At 40.1% G+C, this 21,309-nt stretch overlaps 1 protein-coding gene across 1 annotated transcript; it reads left to right on the top strand.

The window, feature by feature from the left end:
- The first annotated feature begins 5,584 nt into the window (after window positions 1-5,584).
- On the top strand, window positions 5,585-21,005 carry LOC122672876 (protein SIEVE ELEMENT OCCLUSION A-like). Its single transcript, XM_043870381.1, has 7 exons — window positions 5,585-5,916; window positions 6,024-6,121; window positions 6,224-6,366; window positions 6,488-6,967; window positions 7,071-7,707; window positions 12,576-12,581; window positions 20,994-21,005. The coding sequence occupies exons 1-5, from the start codon at window positions 5,603-5,605 to the stop codon at window positions 7,704-7,706; spliced, it is 1,671 nt and encodes a 556-aa protein (XP_043726316.1). The 5' UTR covers window positions 5,585-5,602; the 3' UTR covers window position 7,707; window positions 12,576-12,581; window positions 20,994-21,005.
- The last annotated feature ends 304 nt before the right edge of the window (window positions 21,006-21,309 follow it).

The raw sequence follows: 21,309 nt of genomic DNA, 5'->3' as shown, positions 1-21,309 counted from the left end.
ACTGTTTTTGCTGGGTTGGATCCTCCAGCTCTTGCCACAGATGGAGGAGAGCCGGTCCATTATAGACAGATTACAACACTTTTGTATCCTACTATGACTCAATAAGATAAAGGCTCCAAAAAATTATCTCCTCTAGTTCCCAGTTCCGTTCCCAATTCCTCTAATAAGAGGTGGTGGACCCCACCCATGCAGGGGTAGGGTAGTCATTTTAACCCCTTGTTAGAGAAACTGGGGAATTAGGCCGGGCAAGAAACAGGAGTAGACAAAGATCCCATGCACTCGTCTTAAGATATGTCCTAAACATAATAAAGACAAACCAGAGTACTCTTTCAAATATTAAATGTTTATATTAATGTAATGGTTATCTTCTCTCTCCTCTTTGATCAAGCTGCAGCTTTCATCGTTCTAAAATATTCAAAAAATACTTTGCTTTTCAAAAGTATAGTAACGGTTTTAGATTTTTAAATCTCTTGACCGTTAAAGCTCTCCGCGAGCTTGGGCTTGGGCTTGATCCTTGAACTTCTCTATTGGTTGGGGCTTGGATTTAGGAGGTACATCAACTTGGGCCTTCCAGGGGGTTTTGAGCTTAAAAAGAAGTATTACACCAAAACTACAATCAAACCGATTCCATTTTGGGCTGGCTTCGGTTTTGGGTAGAATGGAAGCGGATGAAAATTGGACCACACCGAACTGACCGAAAACCACAACAAATATGGAAAATTGGACCAAAACCAAACCAATTTAGTATATATATACATCGCCAAACCAAACATAAACTAGACCAAACCCGATATCAAACTAATAACAACCTCATAAGAAGAAACCGAAATAAACTGAAGCCTACCGGGCTGAAACCAAACCTTCACTTATTGGTTTGGTTTCATATTCACTCATTCTCACCCCAAAACCATTTTAACTTGACCGAACCGACGAATTGACAACCCTAGTACGTAGCACGCATGGCCAATCATAATAGAACCATAAACGATGAAACAATTGAACGGAACCAGACACCAAAACACAGGTGCTCCTAGCCTTCTACTCAAAAGAGAGAAAATAAAGGAGATAAAAGATGCCATTGAAGTTATTTAGTTGCAAACAACCGCTAGCTCGGTTGGTTGGTGGCTTGCAAGTTGAATGCATGTCCCCAAGAGGTCAAGAGATCGGCGAGAGGACAGATATGTCCACAAATCCTCTTACCTACATTGATCGGTACCAAAATGCCTGTGGAAGCTGTAGGCTGTGGAGGGGTCTGTGTGTTTTTATGGCGTTGCTCCTTGTATTAAGTTCTACATCTTCTCTGAAGTTATCTTTTAATTATATAGTATAAACTGAAGAAGTGCAATCTTTGCATTATTAGAGTTTTTGTTCTTTGATAATTAATATCAATTTATTGCAAACAAGAGGAAAAGAAGAGGGAAGAGGATGCATTATTGAACAGTGAGAGTGAGGAAAGTACATTTATTGGAAAAGCATTACAAGCAAGAACACTATCATGAGAACTTAAGGGCACAAGGTGCCCCGGCCCTAGTCGCAAAGGCCTCCAGACACCTGACGGACAAGGCCTATACGGGCTATACCTGAGTGAATTGAGGCACACTTAAATGTATAATTTATGTTAGAGCATCAGGCTCTTACATTTGAAACTTAATTAACTTAAATAGAACGGTAGGATAAAAGTACTAGTGGAGAGATTCTTTACAAAGTTTTGCAAAATGGTTCACTTCCATTTCTTTGGAAAAAAAATGTTTTGCTTATTGATTTGGTTTAATCCACTTTGTTTGAATATAGGCAAATATATTCATACATGTGTTTTAGGTGGAGTCTGATAACAGGGATGTCATTTCCTACATCAACAACTATGGCAATCATCCACCTGTGGAGATCGTTCTTGTTCTTAATGATATCAGGCACCTTAGCATCTATTTTCGGAATGTTTCATTTGCTTTTATTCCTAGAGATCTTAATGTTGTGGCGAATTCTTTAGCAGGAAGGTCCTATCTTTTTGAGCTTTGCTTATTTCCATTCCATGGATTCAAGAGCTTTGTCTCTCTGACTCCTTGGCTGTAGCTCGTCTTTCTAAATGAAATTTCCTTCACCCAACAAAAAAAACAACATTCGAGTGGCCGAATTATTTGGCCAGATCGATTGTCTACCAGAGGCAAGTAACATTGGATAAAGAATTCATCTTATGACTAGTAAAAATGGTGCGAATCTTTTACCCATGTATTTTTTAAGAGAATCATTGTGTAATCATAAATGGTGACAATGAGTGGTCACCATCCTACGTCCGTCTCCATCCTACATCTATCCCCATGCATCCTATGTGTGAGTACAAAATCATTACCAGGTTGAATTTTTCATTATAAAAAACCCTGAAAAATACTTAACCCTGATTGTACGATTTCGATAACCATTGGTTTGTATATGTGGGCAAAATTGTCATGGTGATAGACTTTATATAACCAACCACGATAGGAAGGAAGAGGAGGAATTTACGAAAGTATCTCCAATTAAAAAGAAAAGAGAGAATTACTTGGACACCCCCTGTACTATGACCATTTTGCTAATGATTACCAATGTTTCAAACAATTACTTGACACCCTACGAAGTCTGACGGTGTTAGTCTGCTATTAGTGTTTAATTAAAAGTGTCCATTTTACCCTTATCACCTATTTAATAAAAAATAATGAGTAAATTATCAAATTACCCTTCTTCTTCTTATTGCAAACAACCCAGAATATCTTACCGTTGGCCATTAAAAAAGAACCCCAACTATTGTTTTCGTCACGACGACGATAGAATCTTTCTCTCACTCTCTTTGCCAAACCCCAAAAGATTACGCTAAATAGCAGATTCAAAGAACCAGTAGAGAGATATCGATTAATAGTCCACCAAAATAGAAAGAAAATCAGAATTAGAAGGTTTAAACTAGGGCTTAAACCAGCCAGCCAAATAGACCTTTAACCTGGATTGAGTGGAGCTCTCTAGAAAAAGAATATACCCTTCGAATATGGGCCTGATCAGAAGAATACTTGCAGAGAAGTTGCACCTTGAGATTGTAGTAAAGAAAATCCTAAAACCAGTGAGCCGATATGAATCCCAGGAGAAAATTCCAGATCTAATAGATTTGCGTTCAACAGGCCTTCAAAGGTAGGTCGAGTGCTTCTTGAATAGGGCAGGAACAGCCCTCCAAATCTCAATCCTATTGTCTGTATGATGGCTGAGATCTGGGTCTTCAAATATCCAACAGAAAACAAAAAATATATGTATGCACATAAAAAAATAAAAAAAAAAAAGGAAGCCATGGCTGCTGCTTCAAGAACCGGCAATCAATGTGTTGTTTAAACATTTTTTCAGCCCTTAGCAATAAAAAATAAAGGAAGAAGAAGATGTCTAAAGTTTGCTGATTGTTTTCTGGGCAACAGGGGCAGTAGCTTCTTAGATTTATTTTTTTTTTTGGTACCTGAATCGGCTATGAAAGAGATTTATTAGGGTTTGAATCTGAAATCGATTAAGGGTTTTGGGTTATTTTGATTAGAAATCTGTTTAAGAAAAAAGAATTTTTTTTCTTAAATCTATTAGGGTTTGAATATGAAATTAGTTGGTTGTAGGGAGGAGGAGGAAGAGGGTAAAAGGGTCACTTCACTACCATTTAATGGTAGTTTAGGCATTACAAAAAATTTAACCGATGACATCATCACTAAATTAACGGACTTGACCTACTTCAAATAAATGGTAAACTGTAAGGGTGTTCAAGTAATTATTTAAAATATTAGAAAAAATAAGTAATTAGGCCATAGTCTAGGGGCGTCCAAATAATTTTCTCAAAAGAAAATTATTAAAGAATAAAAAAGGTCAAAAAAAAGTTACAACAATTATTACAATCAGATTCGCCCAACATTAAAAACCACCCAAACCCAATAAAAATGGTCGTGGAAAGAATGTAAAGTCGGACTGACCCGAGCAAAACCCCGACAATACAAGCAAAACAAATGTGAATGGGCCATATAATACGTACACTTGTCTACATCAGCATTCTTATATCAGGTCACGTAGTCTTAACAATCAACATTCGGGTCCTGATCATGGTTTGAGTTCACGATATGGAATCCGGGATTGGTCATTGCCATATGCATGGTTCTAAGTATCCGTATCGTTTTAGGTGATATGTATTAGTTTTGCTAGTTTTCGATATTGATATTGTATCGGTAGTACAGTACTGATAAGGAGTAAAATGGTCAGAAAATTCATTTTTTAAAGAATTTCAGAGATAATTTTATCTGATACAGATCGATACCATATTGATATTGTATCGGTTTTGCATGTTGTCGATACCAGTTCCGATACCGTGCACTAAAACCATGGCCATACGGATCCGATATTTAGATCAAACAACAAGAACGTTATATATATGGATCCCATATAGATCGCCTGTATCAGCCACAATTTAACAATTTTGCCTTTGTTTTTTTTATATGTTTTGACCTTTGATCGACCTCGGCCGATATTGATACGGATCAACTTCTACTAATTTCAATATGGATTGGTCGATTCAACCGATCCGATACCAATTCCTAGAACCATGTCACGATGCCAATATGAATTACAGAAGTGAGTCACAAAGCTCTGAAGATTGTAGAGAGTCTGTGACACTTCTCCCTTAACCTCTGAAGCTCGTCGTATGATGTATACAAGAGATGATCAGTAATCAAAACGTTTCCTTTCCTTAGGGACCCCCCCTGGACCAGTCTTGATTTGAGACAACACTTTTGAACTGTAAAGAACCTGGAAATTAGGGTTAGTGGACCACTAATTAACTATCCCTCCCTCCATTTAGAAGCAAGGGAGTGGATACATTTTTGCTTTATTCCAAATAAAATTTCCCTCTCCAAAGTCACCACGAAATTCACGCTTCCTGATGTTGAACAGATGTCGTTCCACCATCGTACAAGGGAACTTAATAATTATTACTCTCCTCGTACGAGGAGCTGATATAAAGAAGGGCTACTATGCCCAAAATTGGGCATTGAACTCACTTCGCACGTTCTTCTTCTTCTCCGACTTGGAGACACCGAGAGAAAGAAAAAGAAAGAAGATGGAGCAGTTTCTGAAGCTGATGAGGGATGAACACCGCATGCTCAGCGACAAAGACGACACTGACAAGATGAAGCAGATCGAGATCACCCACGCTGGTCACCCCACCCAGATGGTCGATGTAGAGCCACTGCTCGAACTCATCAAGGACATCCTCAAGCTCTCCACCACCACTACCACTGCCAATGGCGGCCCCAGTAGCCACCCTGTAAGCATTGCAGTTATCATTGGGATTAGATATTGTCTTTCTTGTTATTTAATTCTATATAATAATTTGGATGCGTAGGTTGTTGGGCAGGCAATGGAAAGCTTGAAAAAGAAGACCTCTCCATCCAATTTTGAAGCATTGACTAAAACCATACACAAGATCTCCTGCAAAGTAAGTTAATTTGAGTACCGATCTATATACTAGCTAACAGTGGAATTGAAACACTTGAGTTAATGGCAGATATCATGCAAATGCACCGGAGGAGAAGGAGGAGGAGGAAGAGAAGGGGATGATAAGATGTCGGCACTGATCGAAACACTGTCGAGTTACTCCTGGGATGCGAAGGTGGTTCTAGTCATGGCAGCCTTTGCCGTCACCTACGGTGGGTTCTTCTTAATGGTTGGTGTAAACAAATCGAAGCCACTGGAGACGCTGAGGAGCCTTATCGACGCCATGGTGAAGGTGACTGAGTGCGTCGTCAATTTCAGAAAGCTCCCTGCAGGCCAGAAGCCCCTCGATCAATCGGTTGTCCAAACTGCCGTTTACTGGACCGTCAGGAGCGTCGTCACCTGCGTCCCTCAGTTCTTCGGCTTCCTTGGCTTGGGTCACGAGTAATGTCCCTTTCGTAGATTGAATGTAATTGTTATGGACTGGATGGATGGATGGATGGATTAATGAATCTGAATTTCAGCTAATTAATTACGAATTACCATTTCAGGTACATTCCATCGAGAATTGAGGTTGAAGAGCTTTCCAAATTATGGAAGATTCTCAATGTCAGTCATTACCAACTCGATCGGTACCGTCAGTACATTGGTGAGTGAATAATGAGAAAGAAGGAACCTTTGGGGTTGAAGTCGATTTACACTTTTTAAAATTTCTTACGTTGGTACCGTTGTGGTGGAGGTGGTAATGCAGAGGAGAACAAAATATTTGAATATTATCTTGAGCTTTTGCAACTCTTCGCAATGATCCCCACAGACAACATAAAGATTCTTACAGCATTGTTTGACGCCAAAGATGGTCTTAAGCCGCTTTTCCATGTCTCCACCCAGCAACAGGTTGGGTTTTTACTCTCTCTCTCTCTCTCTCTCTCGTTTCATGCAGCATGCTTTAAGGTTTAATTGATTTGCTTTTCTCTCTCTGTCTGCTTTGTATGTATGTAACACAAAATATATATAGGTTGGAGTTGAAGTGCTGGAGAAGAAAAATGTGTTACTACTGATATCGTCCGAGTTGGAGGTTAACAAAGAAGAGATCGGGATTATGGTTGAGATGTACAAGAACACAAGACAAGTGTGTCAGTACGATCTAGTGTGTCTCACATTAGGGAAGACCACAAGATCCCAAAAGGAAGAATTTGAGAATATGTTGAACCTAAAGAAGCTGCCGTGGTACTTGTTGCATGATGAACACTCGATTAACCGGGCGGTGATTAAGTACATTAAAGAGGTGTGGCACTTCAACAACAAGCCCATCCTTGTGGTGTTGGACCCACAGGGTAGGGTAATCAGCCAGAATTCTTTCGCCAATATAAGGATCTGGGGTGGTATTGACCTCTCTATCACCATCAAAACAGAAGCACAGCTCTGGAGTGAAACCAGCTGGGGACTTGAACTCTTGCTTCAAACCATTGATGAAGCCAAAAACACTCTCCAATGGGTAAATTTCATCATCTTCTGCTTCTTCTTCTTCTTCTTCTTAAAGAGTATTTATTATACTTACACTAATAATAAGACTTGTTCCATTAATCTTGATCTAACAGATAAAGGAGAATGAACGCTTCATTTGTCTGTATGGAGGAGAAGACATCAACTGGATCAGGGATTTCACGACGGCGGCACGAGAGGTGGCGATTAAAGCCACCAATATTCAATTCGAGATGGTGTACATTGGAGCAAGAAACCTAACTAAACGAGTGAAGGAAAACATCGACATCATCAAGAAAGAAAACCTGAGCAATTGGTGGCCGGCAGAGGTGTTGTCCAAATTCTGGGTTCGGCTGGAGAGCATGTGGCACTCCAGGATGCAGGTGATCACCAAGACCTCCATTGAGGAGGACTACATAATGAAGGAGATCAAGACAATGCTTACATACGATGGCAGCGAGAAAGGGTGGGCGCTTATCAGTAAGGGATCCACAATCATGGTCAAAGCCAAGGGAGACATAATCTTGAACTGCTTCAGGCAGTTCGATTGTTTGAAGGAATCGTTTGGCCTGGTTAAGGATTTTATGGAAGTAATCATTGATTACGTGAAAAAGCAGGAAATCAACCCCAAGCTTCACTGCAATCGGCTCATCCTGCCGGTCACCGTCGGCAGTATTCCGGAGGAGTTGCCCTGTGAGATTTGTCGCTGCTCTATGGAGAAGTTCGTCATGTATAGCTGCTGTAAAGATTAGCCAGCTACTCTCCATCAGGATTCACCTGATTCGTTCTTTCTAGTAACGAAACAGGTGTCCATTCCAGTAGAATTACTAGTGTGAGCGAAATCCGACGTGTGCTGTAATAACTAGTAAAATAATAAATAAGTATTGTTATGTTTGGGTACGGCTGCATGTCACCGGTTGGGTGACAAATAAGTTGGAACCTAACTCCCAGATCTCATCTTCCCTCTCTCATAGAATTGTGAGTATTTTGGCACCACAGATCCTCTACGGTTCAGCTGCCGGTAGTGGCCTGTGCGGTGCAGACTGGGCCGGGCATGCAATTACCGCCTTACCTCCGCTCCCGACGTCTAGAACGGTTTAAGTTGATTTTTAAATTCTCTTGACTGTTGAAGCTCTCTGCGGGCTTCGGCTTGGGCTTGACTTTTGAAGCTCTCCATTCGTTTGGGCTTGGGCTTGATTTTTGAAGTTCTCAATTGGTTTTGGTTTGGACTTAGGGGCTATATCAGCTTGACCTTTCCATGGGGCATGGGGGTTTGAGCTTAAGAACAAGTGTTGCACCAAAACTACAACCGAACCCAATAGAACCGATTCCATATTGGGCAGGCTTTGATTTTGGGTATAATGGAACCGGCTGAAAATTGGACCCCAACTAACTGAGAACCACAACAAATGGAAAATTGGAGCGAAACCAAACCAATGGAGAGATCAGAAAAGTATGAAATATGGAAGTGACCGCCATTCTATGTTTATCGTGGCTGAGAAGCTCCGGAAAGTGCGTAGAAAGCTTAAGTTGTCGAGTAAAAGGAATATAGGGATGGAGGCAGGTTGAGGACAGAGCAGAGCATGGCAATTGGATTAGTTGTTTCTTAGATGATCCTGAGAAGATTGTTAGATAGTTGAAGCAATTGCCCCATAGGATAGAGAAACACAGGTATTACGGAAGGGACGAGGAAGAGAGGGAATGGGAGTTGCAAGAGGAGGGTGGGATCAAGGGGTGAGGGAGTTGTAGAGCGAGGGTGGGGTAGGGGCAGGGGAGGGAGAGCCATAGGGGCGAGGGAGAGGGAAGGAGACAGAGAGGAAGGGGATATTACAGAAGGTTCCTTCTAGGCATCACTATGCATAGTGAAGTATAATGCTTCACTATTTGCTACTTGGCAGTTGACAGTACATGGGTTAGTCTATGCGATAGAGGACCCTACATACGTCTCATTGTCAAATTTTAGTCCAAAGTAAACAAGGAAGTTGCTCAAACTCTGATTCAAAGTTTTAATAAAATTACCAATATACCATCAATTGTAAATGAATATAAAATACAAAATGGCATCTGTTGCAAAAAAAGAAAGGGGAAAAAGAACGTTACCTCATTGTGTGGTTCCTACACTCATACACGAGCAAGCAAAATTACCACCCCACCCCAATGAAATCTAATATCTCATCCATGGTGATACCAATTCACGTGCTTTCATTGGCCCCACACTGTTGTCCAAAGAAAATGACCGTCCTTGTGACCCTGACACATGGGCACCAGACACGCCGTCCTTGCAACCCTGACACATGGGAATACGAAATGACTGTCGCACCCCTTCCTCTCTGTGTCAGGGTGCAGGGGCGGCGTGTGTTGCGGGACCAGGTGGCGTTTTCCTTCCCATTAAAAAAATAAAAAATTACAACAATCAATTGCAACCTTAAAACCCACCCAAACCTGGATAGAAAGTAAGTCTTACCCGGGGCATGTTAAAACCCGACACTTGACAGTGCCATCAAGGCCGGACAAAATTTTGTTGCTACACTTGTAGCAGGAACATTTCTGCTACAAGGCTGGCAGCCAAGGAAATGAGATCTTAAAGGGTATTTTAGAAAATACGAAAACCTAGGAGGGTATTTATGAAACCAAAAGGGAAGTGAATTATTCCATTTCCTTGTCTGCTAGCCTTGTAGTAGGAACATTCCAGCTACAAGTGTAGCAGCAAAAATTTTTCCAACTACATTGTAGCAGGAATGTTCCTGCTACAAGCCTGGCAGCCAAGAAAATGGAATAATTCACTTCCCCTTTGGTTTCATAAATACCCTCCTAGGTTTTATTATTTTCTAAAATACACTTTTAGATTTCATTTCCTTGGCTGCCAGCCTACTAGTGTAGCAACAGAATTTCGTCCAATGTAGTTGATGTTGGATAAGTGTGTGTCCATCAAACCCGGTTCGGTCCGGTTCAACCCGATTCACCTTTGTATTGAACTTTTATACATTTTAGTTTGATATTATCACATACGATATAAACTTTTTGAGCATTAGATGTCTGTAAGTTTTACTTAAAATGGTAGTCACGACTAGGGTTTGGGCTGGGCACCCTTATCATATGGTCGTCACATTGGGTATGCCTAGGCATGTGATATTATCACCCACAAAAGCCCTGACAACACTTTTACGCATCTTTGGATGTTTATGTTTTCCCCTCCTACGGCCTTACAATACCCATAAATTGGATTTTCGCTCCAAACCATGTGTATTTCTTGGATACAGTCCCTCTCACACAAGTTACCAGTATTTGGATCTCTCAACCAATCGCATGTATTTAGCTTGCCATGTTCAGTTTGACGAGATGGTTTTTCCCTTTCAATCATCTATCCTTGGTCCCCCGCCAACAGTGGCTCCCCCCCCTTCGGTCCCTTGGGGCATTTCCCCCACTAAGGTGCCCTTACCTTTACTAACCCCGGTACCAACATCACTACCATCCCCTCCCCCTTCTCCTTCACCCTCTACCTCACCCACGCTGCCCCTCCCAGTGCCCTCTCCCATTACCTAACCTGGTAGTACCCCTGAAGCACCAACTAACTCTCCTTCCCCTCCTGGTCACACCCGCTCCTTGGTGGACCTTTACAATTCCAACCCCTTGGGTACCCCAACAACCCGCACCCATACCATGCAGCTTCGACCCCGCCCCTCCCATGCCTTGGCCGCCACTGCTACCTCTCTCCTCACCCAGCCTATCTGCTTCTCCCAAGCCTGCAAATCTCCCGAGTGGCGAGCAGGAATGTCCAAAGAATTCAATGCTTTACTTAAAAATGGGGCATGGTCTTTGGTGCCTCAATCTTCACACATGAATTTGGTTGGGTGCAAGTGGGTTTACCAAATCAAGCGTAAGGCTGATGGTTCCCTTGAGTGCTACAAAGCTTGCCTAGTCACAAAGGGGTTTCACCAACTTGAGGGCTTGGACTATACTGACACTTTCAGCCTTATAGTGAAACCAACCACTGTTTGCTCTATTCTTGCAATCGCAATTTCTCAAGGGTGGGCCATTCGTCAGCTAGATGTTCACAATGCCTTTCTCCATGGCGTTCTTTCAGAAGAGGTATATATGGTTTAACTGCCTGGGTTTGAGGACTCTTCCAAACCCAATCATGTATGCAGGTTGCATCGCTCTTTGTATGGTCTCAAGCAAGCCCCCCGGGCATGGTTCCATCACCTTACATGCTTCTTGATTCAATTGGGCTTCACTACCTTCCGTACAGATCCCTCTTTATTTATTTACTACAAGAATTCAGTATTGATCTATGTTCTTATTTATGTGGATGATATCATCGTTACTAGCAACAACTCCAGTCACTACACTTCTGTCCATGCTGGCTGCCTAATTTTCTATCAAGGATCTTGGCCCTCTTCATTTTTTCTTGGGCATTGAGGTGCTATCACATCCAAAGGGTGTTCTTCTCTCACAAGGCCGTTATATTAAGTATCTTCTTGCCCGTGCCGGTATGAGTGATTGCAAACCTATATCTACTCCAATGGCTACTACTATCTCCCCCTCTGATTCAAGGGGTGTTCCTATGGATGATCCTACCCGATACCGCTCCATTGTTGGCGCCCTTCAATATGTTACTCTAACATGCCCTGATGTGGCTTTCTCAGTCAACCGAGTTTGTCAGTATATGCACGCTCCTACGGAGTCTCATTAGGCCATGGTCAAGTGTATCTTACGTTATTTGAAGAGTTCTATGACTCATGGTCTGCTCCTTCAACATTCCTCCAATCATTCTTTACAGGCATTTTTTTATGCAGACTGGGCCGATAGTGGCTTTGATCGATGTTCCACAGGTGCCTATGCAATTTTTCTTGGACCCAATTTAATTTCGTGGAACTCTCGTAAGCAGAAAACAGTGGCTCGTAGCTCCAACAAGTTTGAGTATAAAGCGCTGGCCGATGCATTCGTTGAATTAATTTGGCTGGAGGCTCTTTTCAAAGACATTGGCTTCCCTCTCAAGGGTCCTCCAGTCCTCTGGTGCTATAATATTGGTGCCACATATCTGTTTGCAAACCCGGTATTTCACGCCCGCACTAAACACATTGAGATTGATTTCCATTTTGTGCGGGAACGGGTTGCCAATCACCAGCTCTCTGTTAAGTTTATTTATGCATTTGATCAAGTTGTTGATGCTCTGACAAAGGTTCTGTCCATTGTGCGATTTCAGTTTCTTCGTAACAAGCTGAAGGTTCACCAGGCTGACCCTCCATCTTGAGGGGGTGTATTGACATATGTTGTTTCCTATTCAGTCGGTCACGGTATTCTGATTGAGTTTCTTATTGAAACTCAATCTCCTCTATGCATGGAAAGCCTATCACATGCAATATTGAATCCTATTCAATCAACCTTCACACAAAAACTCCTTGACTATCGGTGGTCCCCCAGCTTAGGTGGAGACAGATGGGCGTATCGTCACTGGTTCTTCGGACAGAGTCACGGCTCATTGAGGGTGTTTCCCGTTATCTGCACATAAACAAAATAATGGCTATGGAAGAAGATTTTTATTACCCATGTACGGACAAAGTAACGGTCGGGTTAGGAGGGGAACACTCATCACTCAAGTGGGATAATCGAAGGATCTTTCCATTCTTTGGGAGAAGCTACTCATAGTAACTCAAAATGGCCCAAAAGAGGGGAAAACAACTTAAAAATCGATTAGGAGGGTCTCCCTTGCCTATTTCTCCATGAAAATGGAGGGAGGGGGGCCCTCCTATTTATAGGGGTGCCCCACAGATCATGGCGCCGTGGTGGTCATCCACGACGCCGTGGAAGGTCTTCATGGCGTCGTAAAAGAGTTTTCCACGGCGCCGTGGATGATGTCACTTTGGTGAGGTTTGTCCTTTTCCACTACGCTGTGGTGAGTTACCACGGCACCGTGGAATGCCTTTCACGGCACCGTGGTGGGTTACCACGGCGCCGTGCTCTAGGCATGACATCACCAGGCGTTTTGGGCTTTTACTGGGCTAGTTTGGGCTTATTTTGGGCTTCCTTCTAGGTTTCTCAGGGGGTGTGGGTGCGATGTTTTTCATCCGTGTCTCGTTGTCATCATTGTCAAGGGCGGTGGCAAAATTTCAGTGTCTACACCCATTCTCTCTCTCATTGCAAGGGGTTCATACAGTATGAAAATCTAAATTATATTCCTCTTACATGGATATATATCTCCATAATCAAATGCCATATACGGATTTAGATACTATGTGGTATTCAAATAGAGATTGAGTTCTATGTCCGGCTAGGTAGCATACGCTAGCGCCATCCTGTGTCTTGGAGGAGACAGATGGATCGTGATCCTTTGCTACCGAGCAGCTTTGCGGCCGGCATGCCGCCTCACACAGGCAGGGTGAAATGACATGTTAGATAGATTGTAATAAATGAGAGATTAAATAAATAATTTGTTATTTTGGGAAAAATGCTTTAGTCCCACATCGGAAAACTACAAAAGTTATAAATGGTATTTATTATATTACCTTCTTTATCTCTTGAATTAAATTGGAAAAGGGAGACATTCTACAGTGTATATGCGAGGACAGCGTAGCCGTCCGCACATGCGCGGCGTGGGCAGTGGGCTGTAGAGGCGTTAGTGGCGTACGCAAGCACTTAGCACTCGCGATGCAAGCAATCTGATCTGGTACGTTGTTTTTTTTTTAAATGATCAGATCCGTCGGATTAGAAGATCCTAAGGTCACGTCTGATAGGATATGACTGTTGTGAATAGGTTCATCTCTGGTTTAATCTGGACCGTTAGATCATATGACAATTGATCTAATGGATACAGAATGAATAGATATGTCTATTCAGAAGAGGTGCTCCACTTCTATAAGATGGGAGTCATGTGTTCAGACGAATTATCTCTCCCTCTTGCAATTCAGTATCTCTAAGTGGAGTTCTGTGTTTTATATTTATTGCTTTGTTGATTCCTGAAGGTGAATTTGTCGTGTGGGGCAAATATCTCCTTTAAGATAGCGAGATCGCGTTCAAAGCAGTTTGAAGTTTCCTTCTTCAAACAGAGTTTTTTCCAACAATTTAAAGGAGATATTTTGTTACCATGGAAGGAGGATTAGACAACGCTGCTTTGAAGATGATGACGTCCCCAGACTTCGTCAAACTTGAACGTTTTGATGGCACCAACTACACCCGTTGGCAAGATAAGATGGTGTTTCTGTTGACTCGTCTGAAGATCTTTTATTTGCTAAGTTCTATGTTGCAACCATTGCCAGAACCGTCTGATAAAGACACTGATGCTGTGAAGAAAGAAAGAAGCAAGCATGAAGAAGATGAGTTAATCTGCCGAGGATATATTCTGAATAGTCTCTCAGATCGTCTCTATGATTACTACAAGCCAATCAAGTCACCATATGAAATTTGGAAACAGATTGAAGAGAAATACGAATCAGAAAATAGGTATGAGCAAATTTCTCACCATGAAATATTTTGAATTCAGTATGAGTGATGGTGTCGAGATCATGGATCAATTTCATGATCTTCAAGTTATAGTGGGAAAACTCCGTGATCTTGAAGTCACGCTTTCGATTTACTTCAAGTGGGGGCGATTATATCTAAACTTCCCCGGTTGGAATGATTACGAAAGAAACTTCTTCATATGACAAGATTTGTCATTGGACAACTCGAAAAGCATCTACGAATTGAGGAAGAGAATAGAATTCATGATGGCTTGGTCATTGGTTCGAAAGTGAACACTGTTGAACAAAGTGGAGTTAAGAAGTTTCATAAGAAACTAAAGATCAACAAGAAGGGAGTTTTCAAGAATAGCAGCAAAGACAAGAAAGACAGAGCATGTTTTCATTGTGGAAAAAAGGGTCATTACATTCGTGATTGCAAGTATCGGAAGAACAGTAGTGTTCCAGACAAAGCAAATGTTGTTGAATCTGCACCACAAGATCTAGTTGTAATGATGGAAATTGGTATGATTACTGAATTGCATATGGCTAGTGTGGTGAAATCTCAAGATTGGTGGCTTGATTCAGGAGCAACGGTTCATGTGTGCAATGACAAAATACAGTTCAAGACCTTTGAAGATATTGCAGGACGAGATGTTCTAATGGGGAATCACAATTCTCCTAAGGTCCTGAGAAAAGGAAGTGTTGAACTGCAATTTACTTCTGGGAAGAAATTGAAGTTAATGAATGTGTTGTATGTTCCAGAAATTCGTAAGAATTTGGTCTCTGCTAGTATGCTTTGTAAGAATGGTTTTAAAACCGTTCTTGAGTCTGATAACATGATATTGTCCAAAGGGGGGTGTCTTTGTGGGAAAGGGTTATTCTGTTGATGGGATGTTCAAGTTCAGTATTAATAAGATGGTTTCTAGTTCTGCTTACTTGATTGATTGTTCATCTGATTTATGGCATGCTCGTTTAGGACACTTGAATCTTAGATACATGAAAAATATGTCAAAACAAGGTTTAATTTCTTATAAGCATGAAAATAAAAATAAATGTGAAGTCTGTGTTCAATCAAAAATGGTTAAGAAGCCTTTTCCAAATGTTGAGAGAAATTCACAAATTTTGGAATTAATACATTCTGATATTTGTGAAATTAATGGCCTCTTAACTAGAGGAGGGAAAAGATACTTTATAACCTTTATAGATGATTGTACAAGATTTTCACACGTATTTTTATTGAGAACTAAAGATGAAGCCTTTGATATATTTAAAAGGTATAAAGCAGAAGTAGAAAACCAAAAGGATAAAAGGATTAAAATCCTTAGAAGTGATAGAGGTGGAGAATATTTTTCCAATGATTTTTTTGCATTTTGTGAAGAACATGGGATAATACACCAAAGGTCTGCACCCTATACACCTCAGCAAAATGGCATAGCTGAAAGAAAAAATAGGACACTTATTAATATGGTAAATGCTATGTTATCAGGTGCTAGTTTACCGAATAACTTGTGGGGTGAGGCATTATTAACTGCATGTCATATAAGTAATAGGATTACTTCTAAGAAAATACAATCAAGTCCATATGAGTTATGGAAAGGAAGGAAGCCTAACATTGGATATTTTAAAGTGTGGGGGTGCTTAGCCTTTTATAGAACACCAGATCCTAAAAGGACAAAATTAAGTCCTAGAGCACTTAAAAGTGTGTTCGTGGGATATGCTGAAAATTCAAAAGCATATAGACTTTTGGATCTGGATTCTAACATAATTGTTGAATCAAGAGATGTAGAATTTATAAAAAATAAATTCATCAATGAATCAAAATCTGAAGAGGTACCTATTCTGACATCATCTTCTATTTTGGAGTCTAGTGGTCACACTAACATGGAAACTCAACCATCTCTTAGTTTGAAAAGAGATTCGAGTGTGATTAGTGAACCCAAAAGAAGTCAAAGAGTTAGAAAAGAAAAGGACTTAGGTCCGGATTTTATTTCCTCACAAGCTCTTGTTTTTCTTATGGAAGGGAATAGGAAAGTTGTTCTAAATGAAATACCAATAGTATTCAATTTAGAAGATGATCCTAAAACATATAGTGAGGCTATGTGTTCCAGGGATTCAGCTTTCTGGAGAGAGGCTATAAATGATGAGATGGATTCCATAATGTCTAATGGCACATGGGTGCCAGTTGATTTACCTCAATGATCTAAACCCATAGGTTGTAAGTGGGTATTTCGAAAGAAATTGAATACAGATGGATCTGTCCAAAAATTTAAGGCAAGGTTAGTTGCCAAAGGTTTTAAACAAAAGGAAGGTATTGACTATTTTGATACATATGCACCTGTTGCTAGAATAACATCCATTAGAGTGTTATTTGCCTTAGCTTCATTATATGACCTATGTGTTCATCAGATGGATGTTAAAACAGCATTTTTAAATGGTGATTTAGATGAAGAGGTCTATATGGAACAACCTGAGGTTTTGTTCTACCTGGAAATAATAAGAAAGTCTGTAAATTAGTTAAGTCATTGTATGGCTTAAAACAAGTGCCAAAACAATGGCATGAAAAATTTGATCAAGTAATTTTGTCAAATGGTTTTAAGCATAACAGTGCAGACAAATGCATATATTCTAAATTTACAAACACATATGGTGTAATTATATGCCTCTATGTCGATGATATGCTTATTTTTGGAACTAACTTAGTTGGTGTACTTGAAACTAAGAAGTATCTTACTTCAAAATTTGAAATGAAAGATTTAAATGAAGTGGATACTATTTTAGGAATTAAAGTAAAGAAACATAGTGAAGGGTTTGCTTTATGTCAGTCACATTATGTTCAGAAAATGATAGAGAAATTTAAATTTCTTGACATAAAAGAAGCAAGCTCTCCTTATGATTCTAGTTCTAAAACAAGCGAGCATTCAGGTAGGGCTGTGGCACAACTTGAGTATGCTAGTGCAATTGGAAGCCTAATGTACGCAATGCATTGTACAAGACCTGATATAGCTTTTGCTGTTTGTAAACTTTCGAGATACACTAGTAATCCTAGTGTGGATCACTGGAAAGCCATTGGTCGAGTTTTTGGATATCTTAAGAAGACTATGAACTTTGGTTTATTTTATAGAAATTTTCCAGCAGTGTTAGAGGGATACTCGGATGCTAGTTGGATCACCAGTAGAGGTGATAATAAGTCCACATCTGGATGAATTTTCACACTAGCTGGTGGAGCCATATCTTGGGCTTCAAAGAAGCAAACTTGTATCTCACATTCAACCATGGAGTCTGAATTTATAGCTTTGGGAGCAGCAGGAAAAGAAGCAGAATGGCTTAGAAATATGTTACTGGATATAGAGTTGTGGCCACAACCGATGCCAGCTATTTTCCTGTACTGTGATAATGAAGCCACTATGTCTAATGCTTATAGTAAGATCTACAATGGAAAGTCTAGACATATAAGCTTAAGACATGAATATGTTAGACAATTGATCCGAGATGGTATAGTTACCATTCTGTATGTAAAGTCTAACAATAATTTAGCGGATCCTTTTACGAAAAGCCTACCTAGGGAGCTTGTAGAAGGTACATCCAAAGGAATGGGGCTGAAACCCTTATAGTCACCAGTAGTGGGAACCCAACCTTATGAATAAGGTTTAATGGGTAATAACTAGCTACTGTTAAGTGATTGTAAAAACATTGAAATTAATAGCCCAAAAGGTGTCAATGTTAACTGTTATGAGTTGAGGGTAACTTCTATGAAGTTTTAATAAGGTTTTTGTAAAGTAAGAGTATCTACAATAACAGAGATACTAAAGAAAAACCTACCTATATGAATACTGATATGGTGCCGTTTCTAAACAAGAATTTAGGGTTTATTCTTGCAAGTGTTCATGAATTCAGGATAGAGCACAGGGCCGTAAGAGTACTACTATGTTATAGGTTTTGACATAGAATCAATCATAGTTGTGTATGTGGTATTTCCGGTTTTAATACTTGTAAGAATTGGTTTAATGCTAAGTCAACCACATTCTACGTTACGACTCTGAAATACTTACACTAATTAAAGGTTTAATGCCAAGCCAACCTTTTCGTATACATAACTATGTAATTAGAGATATTAAGATGTTTATTACAATCAAGTGGGGGATTGTTAGATAGATTGTAATAAATGAGAGATTAAATAAATAATTTATTATTTTGGGAAAAATGCTTTAGTCCCACATCGGAAAACTACAAAAGTTATAAATGGTATTTATTATATTACCTTCTTTATCTCTTGAATTAAATTGGAAAAGGGAGACATTCTACAGTGTATATGCGATGACGGCGTAGCCGTCCGCACACGCGCACGCACACGGGCGGCGTGGGCAGTGGGCTGTAGAGGCGTTAGTGGCGTACGCACGCACTTAGCACTCGCGATGCAAGCGATCTGATCTGGTACGTTGTTTTTTTTTTAAATGATCAGATCCGTCGGATTAGAAGATCCTAAGGTCACGTCTGATAGGATATGACTGTTGTGAACAGGTTCATCTCTGGTTTAATCTGGACCGTTAGATCATATGACAATTGATCTAATGGATACAGAATGAATAGATATGTCTATTCAGAAGAGGTGCTCCACTTCTATAAGATGGGAGTCATGTGTTCAAACGAATTATCTCTCCCTCTTGCAATTCAGTATCTCTAAGTGGAGTTCTGTGTTTTATATTTATTGCTTTGTTGATTCTTGAAGGTGAATTTGTCGTGTGGGGCAAATATCTCCTTTAAGATAGCGAGATCGCGTTCAAAGCAGTTTGAAGTTTCCTTCTTCAAACAGAGTTTTTTCCAACATGACATTCCCACCCACAGCCTAAGCACCCTGGCCGAATCAGGTCCACACCCTGACTATGTGAGGCTGCACGCCGGCCACACGACTGCCCAACAGCAGAGGATCCAAATTGAAGAGAGATAAATAGAAGGAAACACTAGCGTACACCATGCAGCCTGAAAGTGAAATGTATTAAAATCAGATATGTATTTCAACAATGTATATTCTGATAACAATTTAAGAACATAGATAATCATTTAATATGTTATATTAAACGAGGGGCGGCAGCCGGCAGGGGGATTTTATTTAATGCTGTATATACTATATAGATGAAATTAAAGATCGAGGGGCTACTTGCCCATGTTTGGAATCAAATTCACTTCTCACAATCATCTTCTTTGAATTGATTCATTTCCGACTTTGTTGGATACGCCGATAGAGCGAGAGAGCAAGAGAGATAGAGAAGAAGAAGAAGAAGAAGAAAAGGAGAAGTTTTTGAAGACGAGGAGGAGATACAGAAACTGATGGAGACCACCAGCCCCGCTGATCACCCTCCCATAGTTGTCGATATCGATCCTCTTCTTGAACTCGTCAAGGACATCCTTAAGCTCTCCACCACCATCACAAGTGACCCTGTATGTAATTAATAATTGTATAAACTAAACTAAACTGTTAGTTGGTAATCTAGTACAAAGTACATACTAATCGATCAGTAAATACATATTCGCATGTGTAGGTCGTCGGGTATGCTTTGAATAACTTGAAAAAGAAGATCCCTCCAACCAATTTCGAAGCTTTGTCTAAAACCATACACATGATCTCCTGCAAGGTTAGTTCCCTTTTTTAAATTAATTTGATCATCAGCTCAAATAATTAGGTATACATATATATTAGTACTGAAAAGTAATTAATTTATGGTATGGCATGGTATGGTGATATGGTATGGCAGTTGTCGTGCAAATGCATAGAAGGAGGAGAAGAGTATAATACAATGTCGGCACTGATCAAAACTGTGTCGGGATACTCGTGGGATTCTCAGGTGGTTCTAGTCATGGCCGCCTTCGCCGTAACCTACGGCGGGTTCTTCTTTGTTCTGGAGTCGAACAAATGGAAGAAGCCCCTTGAGACGGTGAGGAGCCTTATCGAGGCAATGGTCAACCTCACCGAGTGCGTCGTCAGTTATTGCATGCTCTTCAATTCCGGCAAGATGTCAGGTCAGATCGTCGACCAATCTCTCCTCCAAATTACTGTTTACTGGACTCTCAGGAGTGTCCACGCCTGCATTCCCCACATCTTCGGCTACCTTGGCTTGGGTCCAGAGTATGTCCCCATGCACTCTCTCTCTCTCTCTCTGGTGGTGTACTTTTAGCTGGATCCAGCTCTGCGAATAGGAATTGTTACCATTTCTTCTTCAATTCTTCTTCTTCAGGTACACTCCATCGAAAATTGAGGAAAAGAAGCTGTCCAATTTAAAGGAGAATCTCAATGCCAAGCTTGGCCAATTTAATCACGAACTTCGTCCTTACATTCGTTACATTGGTGAGTGAGAAAATAATAATGACTATTAAGGAAGGAACCAGTTCTGTTCGGATTGAATTACTATAATTTATGATTCTCTAAAGGAATTTTCTTATTGAAACTTCTCAAGCTGTCAAATAATAAATTTTAATCTTGCTTTTACCCTTTTAGTATGATATATACGCAGCTGTTTTCTCAAAATTTTTTTTTTTGGGTAAAATTTTTTTCTCAATGAGAGTATATATTAATATTATTTCACATGTGTATTTGAAAAAATATACAAAACAATGACATTTTTTTATAATAAAATAATGATACATCATTTTCAATTTATTTTTGAAACCCATTTATATCTTTATTTAAAAAAAATTTAAAAATAAAACAAAAGGGAACTAAAAAAATGTGTCAAATTCTAAATACACCCAGGGTTTTAGTAATCAGGATTGGTATCGATCTCGACTGATACTGATCCAATAACAATATCCGGATTGATCTTGATCTGACATGTTTACCCTGTATCAATCCATCAATACAGGATCGACCTGGGATCGATGTTGATCCACATCAAAACCAGACTAATTGAACTGATCCAGTACT

Source organism: Telopea speciosissima, chromosome 8 (genome assembly GCF_018873765.1).
Source record: "Telopea speciosissima isolate NSW1024214 ecotype Mountain lineage chromosome 8, Tspe_v1, whole genome shotgun sequence".
Classification (NCBI taxonomy): domain Eukaryota; kingdom Viridiplantae; phylum Streptophyta; class Magnoliopsida; order Proteales; family Proteaceae; genus Telopea; species Telopea speciosissima.
Note: the sequence above shows the minus strand (reverse complement) of the source record. Positions and strands in the feature narration are given on the sequence as shown.

Excerpts from the sequence above, each read along its gene's own strand:
- LOC122672876 (XM_043870381.1), top strand. The coding sequence starts at position 5,603 with ATGTCGGCACTGATCGAAACACTGTCGAGTTACTCCTGGGATGCGAAG. Across the intron at positions 6,122-6,223 it reads TCGGTACCGTCAGTACATTG|AGGAGAACAAAATATTTGAA; the intron begins GTGAGTGAATAA and ends GTGGTAATGCAG. Across the intron at positions 6,367-6,487 it reads ATGTCTCCACCCAGCAACAG|GTTGGAGTTGAAGTGCTGGA; the intron begins GTTGGGTTTTTA and ends AAATATATATAG.